Source organism: Heloderma suspectum, chromosome 4, assembly GCF_057233095.1.
Source record: "Heloderma suspectum isolate Gila_16-S chromosome 4, 16-S_ref, whole genome shotgun sequence".
In the NCBI taxonomy this organism is placed as follows: domain Eukaryota; kingdom Metazoa; phylum Chordata; class Lepidosauria; order Squamata; family Helodermatidae; genus Heloderma; species Heloderma suspectum.
In genome coordinates this window covers 4634398-4657342 of record NC_139461.1, presented here as the reverse complement: position 1 = coordinate 4657342, position 22945 = coordinate 4634398, and the positions used below count along the sequence as shown (strand labels likewise).

At 50.4% G+C, this 22945-nt stretch overlaps 1 protein-coding gene across 9 annotated transcripts in view; it reads right to left on the bottom strand.

The window, feature by feature from the left end:
* The window catches only part of WDR97 (WD repeat domain 97), a 78267-nt gene that overhangs the window by 54992 nt on the left and 330 nt on the right, over positions 1 to 22945 (bottom strand). For 8 of the 9 annotated variants that reach the window (XR_014790805.1, XR_014790806.1, XR_014790807.1 and 5 more), the window contains exons 2-12: positions 20314 to 20521; positions 19901 to 20079; positions 14626 to 15215; positions 11968 to 12089; positions 10604 to 11264; positions 8976 to 9124; positions 7511 to 7747; positions 7296 to 7386; positions 6079 to 6211; positions 5763 to 5890; positions 151 to 220 (exon numbers count right to left, since the gene is read on the bottom strand). Coding sequence is in view for 6 of the 9 variants with exons in the window: in XM_084854698.1 (XP_084710824.1) it covers positions 151 to 220; positions 5763 to 5890; positions 6079 to 6211; positions 7296 to 7386; positions 7511 to 7747; positions 8976 to 9124; positions 10604 to 11264; positions 11968 to 12089; positions 14626 to 15215; positions 19901 to 20079; positions 20314 to 20329 (2376 nt within the window). In the remaining 3 variants the exon portion in view is untranslated. The remainder of the gene's footprint in view (positions 1 to 150; positions 221 to 5762; positions 5891 to 6078; positions 6212 to 7295; positions 7387 to 7510; positions 7748 to 8975; positions 9125 to 10603; positions 11265 to 11967; positions 12090 to 14625; positions 15216 to 19900; positions 20080 to 20313; positions 20522 to 22945) is intronic. The other variant, XM_084854703.1, reaches the window with a different exon arrangement.

Here is a 22945-nt window from a genome sequence, read left to right as displayed (position 1 = left end):
CTATGTCCATTGTGAGCTGAGCACAAGACACCCAGATGTGGCTTCTATGCATGCCAAGAGGAGGGCTGCTCTTACTTTCCAGGTCTTGGACACAAGGCCACTACCACCCAGAATGGCCCTGGTCTTCCCCCTTGTATTGGCAACACTTACCTTGCCATGGATGCCACTGACCACCCTTGATTGTTGCAAGTTCATCTGGTGGGCCACTGGCAGAGGTGACCTGTGTGGACAGGTATGGGCATAAGCAGGAAAGAACTTGCCCTCCCCTTTCTGCTTGACTCCACCACCTACCCATAGCTCCTACACTCTTTGCAAGCACCACTGGGCCAGAGCCATAACCAAGCTTCCATCACCAGCTGGAGGTGGGGGTCCCCAGTCCAAGGGAGTCTGAGTCTAGCAGCCCCTTGTAGAGACTAAGCCTGCCTTGACATTGCCTTCTGAGGACCCTCCAGACTCTGTGCTGTGGGAGAGGTGAATGGGGGGGCTGAGATGGTACCCCAGAAATGCTGTGTGAAGGGAAACAGAGGTGGCTTCCACCCTGTATGCATTACAGACCAATTGACTCATTTGTTCATTCCATTTTTATGAAGAATCCAGGTGATGTCACTGCCAAACTGCTGCATCCCAGCATTTTCCATGTTGTCCCACCATCCTTTTGTCAAAGCTGGTTTGTAGCATTTCCCCACTTAAAATACAATTGCAGCAACAGCTTGTCCACTGTGGGCTGACAAAGTGATATCGAGGCTTTTCAGGGCTCCTGTCTGTCATTTTCCCCCCTTACCCCCCTTTTTTAAAAAAAGTGGCTTCTGATATTCAGCTTCAGCCCCTTTAACTCATTACTTCCTGTTCACTCACATGGCCTCACACTCCATTAGTTCCTGCTCCTGTTGTAGAGGAGAGGGTTGGGTGCCTTACTTACTGGCTTCCTTTTTGCAGCCAGAGCAAGGGCTCATCCTCCTCCCCACCTGCCACCCCGGCTACACTTTTTTGTTTTTACAATCGCAATTTTAACTCTTGGGTGACCTTTCCAGTGCCATCAGAAGCTAGCCTGCCTATCACTTCCCATGGAGAGCATTCCCACCAGCACCTGGTTCAGGAAAGCTGGAATTATCTGGTATAATGTCTAACAGAGCCAAGGAGGCTTCTCCTCCAAAGAGGAAACTATTTGCACCTCTCCTTTTGATCCTGAGAGTCTGTCAAATTGCTCCTGGTCAGAGGTTCTCCCTGCAAGACAGATCTTGCCCCATATGCAAAACGTCTGCCCTAGAAGCAGTCTCTGCCCACTGGACCATAAGAAAATCTGCTCCCATGAGATGAAGGCAGGGGACCCATTTTCGCCTCCCCACCCTCCATTTACTAAGCCTGCAGGATTCAAATTGGGAGCTATTTTGCCTAGAAGAGGTCTGCTGTTCGGGATTCAAATCAGCTTTCCCTCACATTGGATCATGTGAGTATCCCATGACTTTAGCCTACCAAATCAATAAAATGTATGGCAAGATTATTTTATTTAGTTTTTGCTGTGTTGTGTTGCACCCCCTTGTACCCTTCTATTTCTTTCTGTATCCTGAAGAAACCTGTCACTTTGAAACTCTGCGTCTTTGATCTGTGGACTTGTAAACTCGTGAGCTCTGCGTTCCCTGAGAACAGCCGCTGGTCTCCCATGCAAGTGCACAGGGAGGAAGAGTGGGGTGGGGGACATGGAGAGAAAAACCTCTGGCCAGCAAGGCCCAGTAGTGACAGAAAGATGCAGCCCACAAGCCATCTCTGCTCAATGGATCTCCCAGAAAAGGTGATGGTGGCAGTTACCTTGAATCTGTCTAACCCCCTTTTAAAGCCGTCCAAATTGGTAGCCGTGACTACATTGTGTGGAAGTGAATTATACGCTGCATGAAGTCCTTCCTTTTATTTGCCCTGAATCTTCCACCACTCAGCTTCATAGGATGACCCCGTTGGGTTCTAGCATCATGTTGTTGTTCAGTCGTTCAGTCGTGTCCGACTCTTCGTGACCCCATGGACCATAGCACACCAGGCCTTCCTGTCCTCTGCTCTCTCCCGGAGTGTGCTCAAGTTCATATTCATTGCATTGGTGATGCTATCTAGCCATCTCATCCTCTGCCGCCCCCTTCTCCTTTTGCCTTCAGTCTTTCCCAGCATCAGGGTCTTTTCCAGGGAGTTTTCTCTTCGCATTAGGTGGCCAAAATATTTCAGCTTCAGTATCTGTCCTTCCAATGAGCACTCAGGGTTGATTTCCTTTAGGATTGACTGATCTGACCTCCTTGCAGTCCAGGGGACTCGTAAGAGTCTTCTCCAGCACCACAGTTCGAAAGCATCAATTCTTCGGCACTCAGCCTTCCTTATAGTCCAGCTCTCACAGCCATACATTACTACTGGGAAAACCATAGCTTTGATTAGACGGACCTTTGTCGGCAAGGTGATGTCTCTGCTTCTTACTATGCTGTCTAGGTTGGCCATAGCTTTCCTCCCAAGGAGCAAGCGTCTTTTAATTTCATGGCTACAGTCACCGTCTGTGGTGATCTTGGAGCCCAAGAAAGTAAAATCTGTCACTGCTTCCATTTCTTCCCCTTCTATATGCCAGGAAGTGATGGGGCCAGATGCCATGATCTTCATTTTTGTAATGTTGAGTTTCAAACCAGCTTTTGCACTCTCCTCTTTCACCCTCAACAAGAGGCTCTTGAGATCCTCTTCGCTTTCTGCCATTAGGATGGTATCGTCTGCATATCGGAGGTTGTTGATAATTCTCCCGGCAATCTTAATTCCGACCTGTGATTCATCCAACCCGGCGTTTCTCATGATGTACTCTGCATATAAGTTAAATAAGCAGGGTGACAATATGCAGCCTTGTCGTACTCCTTTCCCAATTTTGAACCAATCGGTTGTTCCATGTCTGGTTCTTACTGTTGCTTCTTGACCCTCGTACAGGTTTCTCAGGAGACAGGTAAGGTGGTCTGGTACTCCCATCACTTCACGAATTTGCCACAGTTTGTTGTGATCCACACAATCAAAGGCTTTAGCATAGTCAGTGAAGCAGAAATAGACGTTTTTCTGGAATTCTCTTGCTTTCTCCATGATCCAGCGAACGTTGGCGATTTGATCTCTAGTTCCTCTGCCTCTTTGAAACCCAGCTTGTACTTCCGGTAGTTCTTGGTTCGCATACTGCTGAAGCCTAGCTTGTAGGATTTTGAGCTTCACCTTGCTGGCATGTGAAATGAGCGCAATGGTGCGGTAGTTTGAACACTCTTTGGTGTTGCCCTTCTTTGGAATTGGAATGTAAACTGACCTTTTCCAGTCTTGCGGCCATTGTTGAGTGTTCCAAATGTGTTGGCATATTGAATGCAGCACTTTAACAGCATCATCTTTTAGGATTTTAAATAGCTCAGCTGGAATACTGTCATCTCCGCTAGCTTTGTTGTTAGTAATGCTTCCTAAGGCCCACTTGACTTCACTCTCGAGGATGTCCGGCTCAAGTTCAGTGGCTGCACTATCATGGCTATCAGGGTCATTAAGCTCTTTCCTGTATAGTTCTTCTGTGTATTCTTTCCACCTCTTCTTAATCTCATCTGCTTCTGTTAGGTCCCTGCCTTCTTTGTCCTTTATCATGCCCGTCTTTGCACAAAACGTTCCCTTGAGATCTCCAATTTTCTTGAAGAGTTCTCTAGTCTTTCCCATTCTGTTGTTTTCCTCCATTTCTTTGCATTGTCCATTTAAGAAGGCCTTCTTGTCTCTCCTTGCTATTCTCTGGAACTCTGCATTCAGTTGGATATATCTTCCCCTTTCTCCCTTGCTTTTCACTTCCCTTCTTTCTTCAGCTACTTGTAAAGCCTCATCAGACAGCCACTTGGCTTTCTTGCATTTCTTTTTCTTTGAGATGGATTTCGTTGCTGCCTCCTGAACAATGTTACAGACCTCCATCCATAGTTCCTCAGGCACTCTGTCTATCAGGTCTAATCCCTGAAATCTATTCCTCACCTCCACTGTATAAGGGATATGATTTAGGTCATACCTGAATGGTTTCATGGTTTTCCCTACGTTCTTCAATTTAAGCTGAAATTTTGCAAGAAGCAGCTCATGATCTGAGCCACAGTCAGCTCCAGGTCTTGTTTTTACTGACTGTATAGAGCTTCTCCATCTTTGACTGCAAAGGACATAATCAATCTGATTTCGATATTGACCATCTGGTGATGTCCATGTGTAGAGTCGCCTCTTGTGCTGTTGGAAAAGAGTGTTTGCTATGATAAGCGTGTTCTCCTGGCAAAACTCTATTAGCTTTTGTCCTGCTTCATTTTGTGCACCAAGGCCATGCCTGCCTGTTATCCCAGTGATTTCTTGACTTCCTACTTTAGCATTCCAATCCCCTATAATGAAGAGGACATCTTTTTTTGGTGTTAGTTCTAGATGGTGTTGTAGGTCTTCATAGAACCGATCAACCTCAGCTTCTTCGGCATCAGTGGTTGGGGCATAGACTTGAATTACTGTGATGTTGAATGGTTTGCCTTGGATTCGTACTGAGATCATTCTATCGTTTTTAAGATTGTACCTCAGAACTGCTTTTCCCACCCTTTTGTTGACTATGAGTGCTACTCCATTTCTTCCAAGGGATTCTTGCCCACAGTAGTAGATATGATGGTCACCTGAATTAAATTCGCCCATGCCTGTCCATTTTAGTTCGCTGATTCCCAAGATGTCGATGTTCAATCTTGCCATCTCAAGTTTAACCACCTCTAGCTTACCTTGATTCATTGATCTGACATTCCAGGTTCCTAAACAATATTGTTCTTTACAGCATCGGATTTACTTTTCACCACCAGACACATCCATAGCTGAGTGTCCTTTCGGCTTTGGCCCAGCCACTTCACTCTTTCTGGCGCTACTTGGAAATACCCTCTGCTCTTCCCCAGTAATATATTGGACACCTTCCGAGCTGAGGGTCTCATCTTCCGGTGTCGTATCTTTTAGCCTTGTGATACATTCCATGGGGTTCTCTTGGCAAGGATACTGGAGTGGGTTGCCATTTCCTTCTCCAGTGGACCACATTTTGTCAGAACTCTCTGCCATGACCTGTCCGTCTTGGGTGGCCCTGCACGGCATAGCTTATGGCTTCACTGAGTTACGCAAGCCCCTTCGCCACAACAAGGCAGTGATTCATGAAGGGGTCTAGCATCATGAGGGAGGGAGAAAAATGTCTCCCTGTGCACTTCCTCCACACCATGCATAATTTTGTAGACCTTCGCTTTTTCTGTAAGTCAGACAGTCCCAGCTGCTGTAACTTTCCCTCATAAGGGAGTTGCTCCAGCCCCTTGATCGTTTTGGTTACACTTTTCTGCACCTTTTCCAGCTCTACAATATCTTTTTTTAGGTGCAGTGACCAGAACTGTACACAATACTCTCAGTGTGGCTGCACCATAGATTTGTATAAGGGCAGGATGATATTGGCCATTTTATTTTTGATTCCTTTCCTAATTATATGTCTAACATGGAGTTTGCTTTTTTTACAGGGGCCACACACTGGGTCGACATTTTCATTGAGCTGCCCACCACAACCCTAAGGTCTTTTTCTTGTTCAGTCACCATGAGCTCAGAGCCCAGCAGCATACATGTGAAGTTGGGATTTTTTGCCCCAATATGCATTGAACCGCATCTGCCATTTTGATGCCCATTCACCCAGTTTGGAGAGATCCTTTTGGAGCTCTTTGCAATCCCTTTTTGTTTTAACCACCCTACATTATTTGGTGTCCTCAGCTTACACAGTGTCCTCCAAAGGTGGCTCCTGCTTCAGTCGCCTGGTGTTCTCCCTGATGAGATCCTCAAAGCAGGAATCGCTGATGGGGAGGGGGATGTCCTTGATGGGCTCCAGGAACTTTGCACACAGCAGCTGCAAGAGAATGAGTGGCCTAATTCTATGGAACAGACCACAAGAGACAACATTTGCCTGCCCAGCATAGAGGGACTCCCAGCTACATGGAAATCCCCCTAGCAAGAGCTCGTGTCTGGGTGGCCCAGACCAGCCACAGGTGGCTCCTAGGCCTGGATTACCCCCCAAGGGCCAGTGGGCACCCCCACCTTCATTTTGTAGTAGCTGGGCAAGTACTTGCTATGGTGGATGAGGTAGAGGTGTCGCTCAATGCCAACCAGCAGGTCTCCCCAGTGATTGGCAAAAGCCAGGCTCCCTGGGATGGTGTTCAGCTTCAGGTGCCTGCCACAGAGAAGAGGATGGAGGGGAGGTGAACCCTGCTTGATACATATCTGCCCCAGCCTCAGTAGCCCTCTTGGACAGGCAATGGCAGGGGTGCTGAAAGCCACAGGCAGAGTCACACACACACACACACACACACACACACACCCAGCAACCTTCCATTAAAAGATTACAAATACAGCTAAATCACCTTAAACCCCTCTTTAAAGAAAACACATTTAGTCATCAAGGGCATGAAAGTGCTGGTGCCCTGGAAGGCCAGCCACAGCCTCAGAAGCAACTGTGGGGTCCCCAAGCAGCAGGCAAGCCTGGAGCGCAAGCAGCAGGTACACTCAGAAACAAGTCCTACTGATGTCCATGGCACGGACTCCCCAGCATCTGCAGCCAAAGGCACTGACACCCATGCTTTGCAGCATCCGGCTGCAGAGGGATGCAGACAAGCTGGAGAGGGTTCAGAGGAGGGCAACAAAGATGATCAGGGGACTGGAAACAAAGCCCTATGAAGAGAGACTGAAAGAACTGGGCATGTTTAGCCTTGAGAAGAGAAGATTGAGGGGAGACAGGATAGCGCTTTTCAGGGACTTGAAAGGTTGTCACAGAGAGGAAGGCCAGCATCTCTTCTCGATCATCCCAGAGTGCAGGACACGGAATCATGGGCTCAAGTTACAGGAAGCCAGATTCCAGCTGAACATCAGGAAAAACGTCCTGACTGTTAGAGCAATACGACAATGAAACCCATTCCCTAGGGAGGTGGTGGGCTCTCCCATACTGGAGGCATTCAAGATGAGGCTGGACAGCCACCTGTCAGGGATGCTCTGACTTGGATTCCTGCATTGAGCAGGGGGTTGGACTCGATGGCCTTGTAGGCCCCTTCCAACCCTGCTATTCTATGATTCTATGATCAGGGCCAAAAGCCACACGGGGCACAATGGACCCGGTCAAGAGATGGCAGGCAAGAACCATCCGTCAGAGCCAGGAAGGACTTGACACGGCCACAGGCCAATGCCTGCCCTCCAGAAACCACTGTCACCTGCTCAGAATACGGGCTGGTGAGGGAAGGGCCCCAGCCCAGCCTGTCACTCACCGCAGAAGCTTGTTTTTGATGTCCCAGACCTTTATGGAGCCATCCCTGCTGGCTGAGGCAAAGAGCTTCAGGTTGGGGCAGCAGCAGAGGCCTGGTGAGGGGAATGGAATGGGGATGCAGCTGCTGTGAGATACCAGAGCCAAGACCCCCTGGACCCAGCCCTTTGCAGCACTGCCCTCTCCCCAGGCCCCCCAGCTGGGGCAGCTCTTGCGCACCTGTGATGTCATCCTGGGCGTCGTCCTCAGGCCCATGCTCAGCACGCGTCTGTGTCATCAGGTTGTAGTAGACTATGCTGTAGGTGACCGTTTCAGGGTCTTGGAAGGCCACCGCCAGAGTCTCACCCAGAGAACACAGGTGTGATGCAGGGGAGGCACAGGAGAAGCACAGGAGCGGGACCAGGCACTCCTCAGCATAGGGGAAGAGGCGCCACATCTTCACCGTGAGGTCAGCACCTGTGCCAGGGGCAAGGATAGGTATGGAATCAGCACAAAGATGCCCACCCACCCTGGAGAACGCTCCTGTCCACCACTCTGTTTCAGTTTCATTGGCCCCTCCGTGCCTCAGTCTCCCTTTGTTTTGTACTGCATGATAAGTAAAAATATGAGTATTCAGGCACTGACGGCATTCTTCTTCTGACTATATCAGGTTTATTTCCATACATGCTTAATGTGTTTCTCCAGATACATATTATGCCCCAATGGAATGACTTGTACTGTTCCTATAAATTGTTAGTTAGACGTTCAGCTCTCCCAGGCCTAATCTAATGAACCCATGCATAGCCTGGTCACAATATCTGCCTTTTTTGGTTGTCGTGTTTCGTTTGTTTGGATGCCAGCAGCCCTCGTGCGCAAGTGTCAGGCTCCACACAGGAACAGTATGGAACAAGGGACAGTACGGACAGTAAGGACAATGAGTGATGAACAGGCCTCCGACTTCATAGAATCCTAGAATTGTAGGGTTGGAAGGGGCCTATAAGACCATCGAGTCCAAACCCCTGCTCAGTGCAAGACTCCAAGCCAAGACTTTTTCTCCTTAATAGATTTTCTGCCATAAGAAAAAAAAAAAAAAAAAGACAGAAGCAGCTGTGGGGGAAAACAGGAGGGTTATGCCTGGAAGATGCTGTTGTCTGGAGCTGGTCATGCATGCACAAGGCAGGGTGATGACACAACAAAAGCCACGTCTGGAAGCCCCCTTAGAAAACATGGTTTCCCACCTGCAGGAAAGCTCAGTCCCTCCCCCCACCCCCAATTCCACACGGGCAGGGAAGTCACAGGAGATGGCTGGCTAAAGGCTAAGGGAAAGCGGCAGAAATGACCCCTGCAGGTAAGAAAAAGACCCTCCCGCCCTTGGAGCGCCCCCCCTCTTTGCCAGAGCAACCCAACCCTCCTCCACTGCCATCACATTGGCTCCCCTCTCCTTCCCCAGCACCCCCACTCATCTCAGTCTCTGTCCTCCTCCCCCCACCCCTTCCTGTTGATAGAAAATACCCCTCGTATTTTCGCTGCAGACCTGTGAAGCAATGGGAACAGGGGTGGGGGGACACTCTCCCTCAACGGCTCCCTCCCTCAACCACATGTTTTAGAAGCAAGGCCCCATTTTTGTTCTGGCATGGGGCCATTCTTGCTGGCTGCCCTGTGGCCCTGGGACCCCAGTACTTGGATTTGCCCAGCTAGGACTCACCAGCTGAAATGATGCATGTCTGGGTGGGGTATTCAGCCAATGCGGTGACTGGTTTAGGGCCATGTGCCTCCACCTTGTACTGGATTCGGCCTGAAAACCATTCCACCACACTGAGGAACCCATTTTGGTGCCCCAAAATTGGCAAGTACCTGGCAGGGAGAGTCAAACCTATGATAAGAAACATGTTCACAAAGACACATGGCAGGCTAGCGGATTGGGGGCTGTGGGGAAACCAGCATGGAGGTGGGAGGGTTAGGACAGAGGGAACCCAAACACAGGATTCAGAGATCCACTTAAAAGGAATGTCTGGCTTGGCCCTCGCTCAGGAGAGCCCCCGAGGCCCTGGCTCCGCAAGTGGCCGAGGGGAACAGCCGTGGCTAGGCGTGCCGCACCCTCCTCTTGAACTGGAGCCGTCTCCGGAGGGGTCAGACATTACTCACTTCTGGATCCAGCCCAGAGGCGGCAGAGAGCCAGGCAACCCAGTCCCCAGGAGCACAAACGTTACCAGCCCCATGGCGGGGGCGGGGTGGGGAGGAGAAGGAAATCAACCTTCCCCCCACCCCATCCCCGCTTCATGCCCTTGCGAAGTCAGGCCTGATGCGCTCCACCGCAGTGGCAAGAGGCCAGGACTCGGGAAGCATCTGGAGAAGGGAACCAAAGCAGTCCCCAGCCTGCCCCAGCGCAGGACCTGAGCCATGACGTGGTCAACATCTAAGAAGGGGAGGGCCGGGGCCTGCGCCGCCCAGCAGCCAGGCCCCCTCGTTCGCAAGGCCTGGCCCCAAAGGAGTGGCTGAGTTCAGGCAACGCTGACTCAGCGCTGGGGGGCGGGGGGTGGAAGGTCCCCTGCAGAGGTCTTGCTCATTCACTTTCCCCTGGAGCGGCCTGGCACTGCAACCAGGCCCCAGGGCTAAGGCTAGAGAAGACCGCCTCGGCCATGGCGGCCCCTGCCAGGACACAAATCTGCTCAGGACAACAGCATCCCACGGCTACGGCCAGGACAGCCAGAGGTGACCACCCAGCCCTCTGCTCAGGCCCATCCCGAGCTCTCAGGCCGCTGTCCAGCGCTACTGTGTTCAAGCACCCCACCCCCATGACTCCCCTGGTCACTGCACCACCAGGCAGGCTCTGTGGGACATCAGAAGGCACCTTGTTCATGGCCACGTGGCAAGGCCAGCCCACTCCAAACTGGCCCCCAGGAATCTGCACTCCCTGCCTCAAGCCTCTGCCAAGGCCACATGGGCCTCAGCACGCTGGTCCTTGAGCGGTCACCCAACGCCCCCCCCCCATCTTGACCTCCAACGTTCTCCTCTGCTCATACACCATGATTGACAGTGATGGGCCTCTACCCATGCCCCAGGCGTTGAGGCCCTCTACTCGGCGCAGCCTGTGACCCGTCACCCAGCCTGCTGTCCAGCCCAATGCTGCCTGCCCACCCCAGCCCATGAGCTGGCTGTTGAGCCTTGGGCACGGTGCTCAGGTGCTGCACAGAGCCCCGGTACATCCCCGTCTGCCACAGAGAGGCATACGCAGCTCCTGGCAGGGCAGTCCATGCAGTCCCACAGCAGGGCTTCTCCCAGGCCCAGGGCATGAAGGCTCCGCGAGCGGTGCCAACGCGCAGCACACCATACCTGTTCTTGTCCTGCATTTGGAGAGGGAGCTTCTGCCATGGCTTTCGGTGGCCTTTGTTCTCGGCCACTTGCAGCCACATGCTGTAAGCTCCTTCGGGGTCCACGGTGTGGCTGTAGAGCAGGAGGCAGCAGGGCCTGGCATCCCAGCAGCAGGCATGCATGCGCTTCTTGACAACCATGGGGTCAGCCGCAGCGTTGGCGCGCAGGAGGGCACCCTGCTCCGACAGCACGAAGAGGGTCTCCCGGGGCAAGCAGTATGCTGCGTCCCAGGCCTGGAAGGGCTGCTCCAGGAAAAGCACAGAGCAGACTTGGCCACTCTCTGCATCCAGCAGCCGCACTGTAGAATCCTGGCACACGCACAGGATGCGGACGGGGAAGTCGCCCACAGCCTTCAGGTTGAAGCAGCTGAGGCGCTTGGGGGGAGACCCTAAAGGGGCATACAGTGAGTAGAGCGTGTTGATCTTCCAGAAGCTCAGGGATGAGCCGGAGATGGAGATGACGCGTGATGTGGTTTTGGTCTCCAGGGCCTCCACCGGCTCTGAGATATGGACCTGATCCACCTGGTCAATGGTGTCAAGGTTCCACGTGCGAATGGTGCCGTCTTGCGAGGCAGAGAAGATGAGGGGCCTCTGAGGGTAGGTGGTCACAGCCGTTACCGGAGCTGGGGGCACAAGTTGGGTGGGCCAAGGGCAGGGAGTATGAGAGGTCATGCCAAAGGGGCGAAGCATTCACAGTCCGGGGGGAGCAAGCAGCACAGCAGGCCGCACCTGCAGCTCCTCTCCAGTTGTGGGGGGGAATTAAGGCATTCAGGGCGCTCTGACCATCTGCTTTGCTATTCAAAATAGCTGCAGGAAGGAGAAAAGTCTCCTCCTTGTCCTCCCTTAGGGCTGCTTGCTCTCCTACTACTTGGCACAACCCACTATTCACGTGCAGAATTTCTTTTGCCACAGGATGATGGAATGGTCAAGGGCTCAGAGGATAAGGCAAGACTTCAAAGCTAGTAGTCGTGGTAACTAAGAACGAAATAGCCTCATGCCTGTAACAGCTCTGGGCCAGCCAGAAATGCAACAGGCAGCACTTTTCCAATGTGTTTTCATGCTGATAAAAGCTTAATCTGTTGAATTTCTGCCAGTGGTACAGCTGTTCTGTAATGGAGAAGGTGGTGATTGTAGATGGGCCAAGGACTCATTCTTCCCAATTAATTGGATGCTTTTCCTGCAAGAGAGCCAGGATGCCCCTTGCTTAGGGGGAAGAGAGGGGGTTATTGCCAAAGACTGCCTGTGGAGGTTCTGGATCTAAGGCAGGGGGGTGCTTGTTGCCCTTCACTCCTCATCCTCACTATGTGGGCACGTGCCCACACTCACCAGTGTGGCCCACAAAGACCGTCTGAATGTTCCAGTCCTTGTCCCAGACCTTGATGGTTGTGTCCCGGGAGGCCGTAACAGCACAGCCAATTGCTTCACAGTAGGTGATATCCGTGATCACCCTGGGGAGAAGCAGAGAAGCCCCATAAGAAGAGCCCTTTGGAATGAAACCCAAGGCCCATCTTGGCCAGCATCCTGCTCCTTACAGCGGTCAGACGGATGGCTCTCAGGGGTTCACGTTGTGTGGTAGCAGTGGCCTGCCATCGGCGCTTAGCATGGAGGCTCCAAGTAGGCATCATGACTAAGAGCCCGGGCAGCCGTAGACTCCGTGAAGCTGTCTGCATTGTTAAGACTGCAATCCTGTACTCCCTCATCTGGGAGTAAGCCCCACTGAAGTCAGTCACACTTACTTCATCCTCACAACAACAGCCCTGTGAGGTGGGTTGGGCTAAGAGTCTGTGACTGGCCCAAAGTCACCCAGTGAGCTCATATGTCTGAGTGAGAACTAGAACCCGGATCTCCCGACTCCTAGTCCAACACTCTCGCCACTACACCACATTGTAAAGCAACCTAAGCCGGTGGCCACCACCATGGTGGCTGCTTCCAAATGAGAATTTCTTGTGGAATCACCGTGGCACCTTCGATCACATTCCCCACACACCATCACCCTCCTCCTGTCATCCTCCTGTGTTTTCCCAGCACCACTTCCGCCTTCTTTTTTTACCAGAGAAAGCCCAACATTTCTGAGGATGGATGGATGGAAGAATAGCACAATCTCCACAGGTGGGACTCTTCAGTCTTTTTCACAAGGTGTCATTCCGATATGGGCACTGGCCCATCCGGGAGAATGATCAGGCAATGAACCTACCCTAGGTCAGCACCCATTCAGTATAGCTGTTGCACCGGGCATCATTTTTATCACCTGTTTGTTTTATTTTCAGTCAGTCTTTTAAGTGTGGATACACACACACATACACACAGCAAAAGAGTGTTATAGTGATATACAGTAATGCAATATATTCCTTTTTAAAAGCAATGGAAAGACCACCTTTCCATCAGCACCATTTTACCAATGGCAGTGGCCAGAAAGTTCCCGTCCCCTTAAAAAGTGGTATTATATGGGGTATGGCACTATACACCTATAACGCTAATTTAAAAAAAAAATCATTAAGATTTGCAGTCACCACCATTAACCACCTTGCTCAAAATGGCCGTGACTAGAAACGGTGATCCTCTCAGTGGCCTTTTGCCACCTTCTGAAAATTCTTTTGCTTGGGACTTTGGCATGTCAGTTAGTTCTGGTACTTCTCTGCTTTGATATTGTGATGGTGGTTTTTGCACATAACCTGCTACTTATTTAGATTTGTTTTTGCAGTTGTGGATTTAAACTGTTGTTTATGTTAGCGGCCTTGGTGCAGAGTGGTAGGTGGCAGTATTGCAACTGAAACTTTCCCCATGACCTGAGTTCGATCCCAGCAGAAGCTGGGTCCCAGGTAGCCAGCTCAGGTTGACTTAGCCTTCCATCCTTCCGAGGTCGGCAAAATGAGTACCCAGCTTGCTGGGGGAAAGGTAGTCACAACTGGGGAAGGCAATGGCAAACCACCCCACTATGGTCTGCCATGAAAACACCAGCGAAAGCAGCGTCCATCTAGGAGTCAGCAATGACTCGGTGCCTGCACAGGAGGAACCTTTCCTTATGTTAGCAGCCTTGAGTGGTTCAATGTGGAACTAGAAAGGCAGAATATAGATATTCTTAAACAGACTGGCCGGCTGAACAGAGTGAGATAATTGAGCAGCCTTGCTGGTGTTGCAAAATGGGCCTCATGCCATGACTATGTATTTATAGGCCTTAAGATAATGGTGAATTGTGTGGCTTTTTTTTTTTTCTTGGAATATTTTCTAAGTTCTTGGTGAAAAGACAGCACCTTGCTGGGAGACTTAGTGAGAGCAGTCAGCCAGGCAGAATCCACTACTTGCATCAGCTCTGTGCCTGTAGAAACTATAGGAAGCATATTCAGTCACTGAAGACTGCAGGAACAAGAGGAGGAGAGAACACGGGACATCGGGCAGAAGCTAACGCCAGATTTTTTGCACAACACGCTGTAGAACCGCAAGCAGCCAGAGCCATCTGACAAGTGAGACTCCAGAATTCTTCCAGCAGCAGGAGCCTAATCTAGTTACACACCAGTCCTGGATTACCACAGATTTTATAAATCACTCCTCACATTTTCAATTAATGTTCAGTTAATTGTAAGATTAACATACCCAACCCCAGAGTCCAGGCCCCTCTGCATCCCCCCATTTCCACTCCCTTCAGCGCTTGTCACTGTCATCCAAGTGCTGGTCAGCCAAATTCTGCAAGCCAAAATATTTATGCAAACAGGTAATATCATTTAGGTGTCCTAATTTAGGAGACCCAGACTCTTGTTTTCATGATGTGGCTTGTCTGGATTTTCACAAGCCAATTTGTACTCCTCCCATCCCACCCATGGGGGCCAGGCATTACTATTAGTTAAAGACGAAGCAAGACAGAACCTGCCCACGGCCCCATTCCAGAGAGGAAGGTGCAGAATGGCCATTCCTTCACGGTGGCCCCATGTTCCCAGTGCTCTCCCCGCTAGGAGGCCAGTTTTCTGTGTGGGCCGAGGGAGGCCTCACCTGCTATGAAGTTCCTTCCTGAAAGAAAGGAGTTTTCCCTGGGAGACATCGAAGGCCGCAGCGCCAGTGCTGCAAGCGGCAAAACAGCACTGGGGCCCCATGCTGCTGGTGCCCAAGGCGAGGTGGCTGAAGACATCATTGGGCGCCAGGCCCTCGCTCACGGTGATGCGGCACTGCAGGCTCCGGAAGCCATAGCGGAAGTCCCAGAGAGTCAGGTTCCCATCCCCGGCCGTCACCATCCGGTTCAGCTGCTCGTTGTAAAGGCCACAACGGATGGGCAGTGTAGCCTGCACCTGCGAGAGCAGCTGGAAGCTGGAGTCCAGCACTTGGAGTCCCCCCTCATCCCAGGCTACAAACTGGTCCACTTGCGTGGCGTACAGGAGCCCCGCCATGGGGGCAGGGGCTCTCTTGCAGCTCTTGTAGGTCCCATCCTCCTTCAGGAAGTGCAGCATGTTTGCCGAGTCGAGCACCACAAAGGTCCGCTTGAGTGAATCATGAGCCACGTGGCGCACGGGGCTGACAAGGACAATGCGGCACAGGTGCTGCAGCCCGTGGCTCAGGTAGGCCACCTTCATCTCCTCGTTCTTCATCTACAAAGCAAGAAGAGGAAAAAGAGGCATTAGCACAGCCACTGGCAGAAGGGCTACCTGGCTCAGGGGCATTCTCCTCCCTTGCCCGGAAGGAAAGCGCTGCCCTGTCCTTGGGCAGGGCATAAGACACCTCTGAGGTTCCAGCCCAGCCGGGTCCTCCTCAGTTGCCTTCTTCTCTCTGTGTCACCTGCTCTCACTAGCCTACAGAGCTGCCACTACGGATGGGTTGCATCAATCAGCTCAGCAGGGGACACAAGGGCCCAACAGGGTTTCCTCTGGTCCTTTCGAGCTCTTCTCATGACTCCTCCACCTGAGCAACTCCTTCCTTGGGTGCCGATGGAGGGAGCTCTGCCTGTCTGCCCGCGCTTCTGACTACCAGCCATGATAACTTTCTTCGCTACAAGTGTGTGTGTGCACATGCGCGCGCTTGGGTGAGAGGAAGAACATCTGCAATCTGAAAATATAGTGACTATGTACGGAAAAGAGAGGCAACAGGGACAAGAAGGCTAATGGAGGGGAAAGTCTCCGGGAAGCTGGAAGTTGCAGGGCTGCCTGGGAGTGGGAGACTGGAGGAGAACTGAAGCCTGGGCAGAGTGCCAGATGGGAACACGTCGGAGTTGCCAGTGTAGTCTATGCTCACCTTTCAGCTACGATTTAATTGTGAGCCTTGAGTGTTGTGTCTGTTTAACGCACATCTTACAGCAGGGATGTGGAATGGGTGGACCTCCAGATGTTCTTTGACTGCAGTTCCCATTTTTAAATGTATATATTTTTAAAATGTCTTGGCCACCTTTCAGGGAAAGAGCCCTCCAAAGGTGGTGTACAATAATAAAATGCATAATAAAAACCAGTATGGTCTTAAAAAGCAATAAAAACACAATAACAGCAGACATATCAGGGGAAGGCCAAAGCAAAACAGTATGCTTTCTGGGCCTTCTGAAAAGCCTGCAATGATGGGGCTTGGCAGATGCCCAATGGCAGCATATTCCAGAGGTGTGTGGGGCCACTGCAGAAAAGGCCCTCTCTCCTGTGGTCAGTACTAGTACCAAATCATGTGAAGTACTAGTTCCTCTCTACTCAGCACTGGTTAGGCCTCATCTGGATTACTGTGTCCAGTTCTGGGCACCACACTTTAAGAAGGATGCAGACAAGCTAGAGAGGTTTCAGAGGGTAACAAAGATGATCAGGGGACTGGAAATAAAGCCTGACTGAAAGAACTGGGTATGTTTAATTTGAGAAGAGAAGACTGAGGGGAGATAGGATAGCGCTCTTCAAGTACTTGAAAGGTTGTCACAGAGAGGAAGGCCAGGATCTCTTCTCGATCATAGAATCATAGAATAGTAGGGTTGGAAGGGGCCTATAAGACCATCAAGTCCAACCCCCAGCTCAATGCAGGAATCCAAGTCAAAGCATCCCTGACAAGTGGCTGTCCAGCTTAATCTTGAATGCCTCCAGTATGGGAGAGCCCACTAGTCATATTATGGATCCAAGAAGATATGAAGTAACAAACCTGAATGTCATATAGGGGATTGTTTTTGGCCAAAGCCCAAGTTTACTTGCATATAAGATGTGGATTGGCCCTTTGTGTAAAACATAGAAGAGAAAGCTTCTACATTCACTTTTTAGGATGCAGTCAACTAAAACTATCTGCAGCAGCAAAGGATGGATGGAAGAGGATAATAGACTGACTTCATGTCAAAACCACAGCCAGAGAGAAACATTTAGTGAGAAATTTCAGTTAACAGAACTGGCTAGTGCCATGAAATCTAGCCCTCTTTGCATATATTTTACTTTCCCCCTCATCACAAACTCATCTGAACTGCCCATTGAGGGACCTCCATCAGTCTGTTGAACCAGGACACCACTTTTGGAGCGCGATGCCTGTAAACAAGCTTCTGTCAACATTCTGCACCTCCATTTCTTGGGTTACTGTAAGCAGAGCTGCAACCTGGTTTACCCTCCAGAGCCAAGCAGTCTTCCCACAGAACGCCCCCTGATATCTTGCAGGCAAGCTCGGACTGGAGCTGCGTTTCATGGTCTTCTCATTCTGCTGGATAGGGGATCTGTGAACAGAGGTGTCGTGGAGAGGGAATGCAAGGAGCACAATTCCAGGACTTTCCACAGCACAGGAGTGGGACATCTGCCAAGGTATCTGACAGGTCTGCCTCACTCTGGCAAGTGCATGAAATGGTAATGAGGCGTCAAGCTTTTCTATAGCTTGTGACAGACCAGCAGGGTAGGCAAACCTGGTGCACTCCGGACATTTTGAACCACAGCTCTCATAATCCCTGGCCACTGCCCATGCTGGCTGGGGCTGATGGGAGCTGTAGTCCAAGACACCTGCAGGGCATCGGGTCGTTTGAGGACATCAGAAAATGAGAAAAATGATCAAGCCAGAGGCTTAATACTTTCTTTCTTTGATGGGGTTCACACCAGCAGTTTAAATGGTAGCACTTCTTTGCAAGATGTTTTGCATTTCTAATTAAAAATTAAGGTTGCATTTCAGCTGGCTGAAGGTCTTTGGTTAAAGTAAGCACTGATGAGCTTACTCCAAGGTAACTATGCACAGGATTGCAGTTATGTTGATCCTAACAACCTGGAAATCTATCTACTGGAAATGCTATCTACTGCTGGGGGGGACATGTACACACACTGTCATGATAAGCTCTGCACTTCAAGATTTACCACTACACCATTGACTATGAAGCCTGCACATCAGTGAAGACTTGCCTCAAGAGGATGGCCCAGTAAAGTACCTTCTTAGCCTCAATTTAAGAACACTGCTCAGGAAAAAGGCTGGGAGACGCTCCCAGTTTTTAAGAGCCCTGGCTAGCCACAGACCATATTGGGACCAGGAGCTATGCACTGTTGCCACTCCAGCGGAAGAAGGGAGGGTGAAAACGAATGCAACACTGTTGCAAATGCATCTGTGGATGCCAGGACCTGGACAACAGGAGGTAGGAAGTTCTACCTGTAAGTGCTTTATCCCAGAGTGCAGGACACGGAATCATGGGCACAAGTTACAGGAAGCCAGGTTCCAGCTGAACATCAGGAACAACTTCCTGACTGCTAGAGCAATACAACAATGGAACCAATTCGCTAGGGAGGTAATGGGCTCTCCCACACTGGAGGCATTCAAGACGAGGCTGGACAGCCATCTGTCAGGGATGCTTTGACTTGGATTCCTGCATGGAGGTGGAGGTTTGGACTTGATGGTCGTATAGTTCCCTTCCAACCCTACCATTCTATTATGCTATGACTTTACATCAGAGAAACTACAGAACATCAAAGAAGCATAACATCACAATAGTGAAAGATCGCTTTAGGTCAAGTTACTAAAGTTAGCCTTTAACCCTTTCACTGCATGGGAGCGAGATTTATTTCTTACTTATGAGTAAATATGCATAGAACGGGGGATAAAGTGTAAAAGCAGGCTAGCTAAGGTGAATGAGTGTCCTCACTACTGCAGTAATGTCAGGGGTTGTTGCTGTGCTCCTGAGGATTTTCTCAATGGGAAAAACTACTTCCATTAGGGAAACAAGACGGAATGGGGCATCCCACCCCCTTAATCATGTCCATGCCAAGTCTCAGAGGCACACCCAGGATTTAATGTGTGTGTGGGGGGACATGGCACACTGTGGTAAAACCACCAGGGAGCCACTTTCCGTAAAAAAGTTGGAGTTAAAGGAGTTTCAGAAAATGTGGATTTGTGCCCACATCATTTGGACTATCAACCCCATGAGAGTTTTTCTGTATTCAAGGGTGGGGGCTCAGAGATTCAGGTTCATGGGTGCAGCCGCCATCTCCTTTATTCCAAGCAGTATGTGCTGTGGAGGACAGTGCCAGCCCAACAGCTGCCTCTTACAGGGCGTATGTTTTGGAAAACAGACTTCCACTGCTATAGCTATGTAAATGTGGTTGGACTTTGGTCTTTTATCATCCTGGGGCAATGAATGTTCTTTTAGCCAGATTTTTTAAAGAACTGTCTTTGTTTGTGTGCCAACTGATTTCAGCTTTGCTAGTAAAAAATGTATTTTCTGCTGTACTACTACATGGATTTTCCTCTGAGTTTTCATGTTATTTTCCTACCCACAATCAAATGCTTTGTTTTCCCAGTCTGCAGGCAATCGGATCCCATTTGGTTTTTAACTTCTATAAATTGAGGCACTCCCAGATAAAGCATGTTGTGGTCTGTGGGGATGAAGAAGCTTCTGACTACTGGTGCTTCGAGGAGGTTGTTTTTTAAGGGAGCCAATTAAGAGGGCCAGGTGGAGGAGTGTAACAACCCCACCCCCTGCTAGACCCCCAGGTTTCCCCCATCATCTTCTTGTTTTGAGTCTTGTCTCTGGTGGTTCTTACTGCCAGAAGGTACTGGGAAGCCTAAATAGAGCAGACTGCAGGGGACAGGGAAGAGGAGGAAGGTCCTAGTGAAGAAGCCACACAAACCACTGGCTGCTCCCTTCCACAGGGGGCTTAATGTGAACCAGAGTTTGGGCATGGAAAATCCTGTTTGCGATGCCAGGGAACACCTCTTGGGCATCTGAAGCAATAGCAGCATGGCTGGAGGGTGTGCAGGGTGCCACGTCCTGAGCGGTGCCAAGTGGTGCTTTGCCCAACCCCTGGGGCTGCTACACACCGCACCTCCCTTTGAAAGCAGCTGCCACATGCCAGGGGTTCCCAGGTACCTTTTCCACAGCATGCCGGAAGCCTTTCTGGAGTGTGCGCCAGTGCCGGCGCCCCGTGGCCTGCCGTGTGCTGGGCGGTGCCTCCTCCTGCACCCCGTCTTCCTCCTCCTCTTCCTTTTTCTTCTTTTCACCCAGCTGTGACTGCAGGTGCAGTCTCTTTCTTCGCCCAATCTGAGTTGCTATTGGAGGAAAGAGCGGAAGATGAGGACGGGACAAGCCGCCAAATTATCCCCCCCACTTGTCTCGTTGCCCCTCTTTGCAGGAGATGCTCCAATGTCTCTGTGCATCCATACATGTGCCAATGAGAGCACCACCCCTCAGAGATCTTTCCTGGCCTCATTCAGCAGAATGCCCCTGCAAAGAAGGAGGCAGCCCAGGGTCCCCAGGTGGAGCCCCAAGGACAACCTACTCACAGGTGCTGTCCTGCATCTCCACAATGCGTGTCAGTGCTGCCTTTCTCCTCAAGACAGACGGGTCTCTTGGTCTCCCTTCCACGCATCAGAAGAGAACAGGGTGGCTCATCTGCCAACAGGACACCATAGGGCAGGGAATCCGTCCTCTCAGAGCAGACAAAAGTGATGCTTAATACCTGTTTTCAAGGCCCAGGTTCAGCTCTAAAATCTGAAAAGTTGTAACAAAGACCGCACTTCTGTACAAGGCCAGTGCAGAGTGCCTTTGCGTCATCCTTAAGCAACTACTACCAGCTCCAGCATACCCAGGCATGGGGAGAAGGCAGGGTTTCCAAGCCAGAAGATGCCACACCCAGACATGTGTGAGCTGCAGCATGTGAACACGCACACACACTCTGTTTTGAAATTAAGCACTGCTGGGAAAGCAGCAGCCTTGTTAGCAAAGACCATGTGCGGAAAGACCACTGGAGTTAGGGCCTTCTCTGTGGTGTCCCCTACTCTGTGGAACTCGCTCTCAAGAAGTATACAGCTAGACCCATCTGTCGCTGTTTTTAAGAGGTTTGAAAAACTGGTTTGTTCTTCTTTAGCTTTTCAGTTTTTATTATACATGCTGCTTTTGCTACTGGTTTATCTGAAACTGGTTTAAAAATTAATTTATTATTTTATAAATTTGTTATCCATATAGAATTATATGTTTTATATTGTAAGCTGCCTCACGAGGACCAAAGACATGCATTAAATACATCAATACAGTCATGTGCAGGTTTTCTTCATGTCCGCGGCTCTTGCTCAGCTGCTGTCCCAGGTGGGACGCTATGAGGTCAGGGGCCTTTGGCTCAGGAGAGGCAGTAGAAGCTGGTGGCCTGCGGTAGCCCTGTCAGGGTTAGGAGGGATCCTTGCTATGTTATGGGTGCCTGGGGAATTGGAGGCCAGGCAAGCTGACTTGCTGCTCAAATGCAGCCAGCTCCACACCTTCCAGAGTTGGTTTGCTGTGCAACCTGCTCTGTAAGGCACTCTGTCCCAACAGCTAATCGTCACCCACAAGCATGGGGCCAGGATGATGCCTTACTAGTTGCAGTGAGCCTACTTTTGGCTCCCAGGCCACAGTTCCTGCTCCTGTGCTCGGTTCAAGAGCCTTTCCAGAGTCAGGATTTTGTTGGGTTTTCCTCCTCTGCCCACCAGCAAGAGGGGGCTTCAAGTCCCTCTGGAAACCATGCAGAGGGACTCTGGCAGTTGCGGAAGAGGCTTGAGCGAAGAAGCCTCCAGCACTCAGAGCCTGAGCCAGCTCTTCACGCTTGCACCAGCTGCCAAGGGTGCCTGATTGGGGCCTTTTTAAAAATAAAAAATAAACTTGTCCCTCTTTGTATGCAAAACGTCCAGCACCCTTGACAGCTTTGCCCAGGGAGGGAAGGGGGTGCAAGAGTGGAAAATCGTCATAGGCTCTGAGCAAGAACATGATTTTTCTTCACTAACTTACAATTCTCATGCACCTTTTAAATGCATGCTTTCCACGACAGATGACACATTTCTATGGGATTAGTAAAAAGGCAGCTACATATTTTAGAAATAAAGATTTAATCTATATTACTTTACTTATAAATTGAAACCCCACTCAACTTGGGTTTTTTGCAGGATGGTTTACACAAAATTGATAATTAGCATTATAAAATAAATAACACAAAATTAAAAACAGCTGATGAAAGCAACATAAAATCAATTCAGTTAACTGTTCATTCTGTTAAGTTGCATCACAGGTTGCTCAAAATGACAATACACGTAAACCCTCAGAATGAAAGCCAATTCAGACTGCTTTTAATTACAAGAGTTTAGGGTTACACCAGTTTTACTGATGTTGTTCTTAGTGGTACAGTTTTTAGATCTTATTTATTTTTTCTTATTTTTACACCACCTTGAGAAAATACTGGATTCTGAAAGGCAGCTTATAGCTCTCTTAGACTGATTGCTTGATTAAATAAACAAGTACATAAATAAATAAAACCATGGCTGCTTCTGCCACCCCAAAGAACCTGGGCCTAAAGACGCCAGACTTGAGTGAGAAGCTCTGTCTTCTCTCTGGCCTGGTCAGAGGAGGTTCTCTTGCAGCTGCTCCCCAAAAGAAGCACAGGAGCTGCCTGGAAAAGCCAAGAAAGGGGCCAACAGCCCAATCAGACGGCCTCAAACAATATTACTTGGCCGTCTCCTAGGGAGAAAAACCACACTGGTCTCAGTAAAAGCCTTACAACAACCCTGTAAAGTAGGCCAGTGTTATCATCCTCATGCGGAGAGGCGGGGGCTTGCCTGGCAGAGGAGAGCGCTAAATGCCCCTGGCGGCTCACACTCCTCACCGCTGCACCACGCCAGCCCTCCGAACGAGTAGGCCTGCCCCCGCTCCTGTCCCCCACCCCCGCTGCGAAGGGTCCTGGGGCCACCAGTCGGGCCTTGAAGCGCAGCCTGACCTGCAGAAGCCACGCCCCATGGCCTGGAGATCGCTCACTGCCACGGCCCGCTGCTTATGCTGCTGGTAAGGGCCCAGGAGCAGAGCCTCAGAGAGCCAGTTGGCAATCCCAGCCGGGCCGGGCCCTACCCTGGGGCAGGAGCCCCTCAGCCTCCCACTTCCCCACCGGGGAGCCGCATT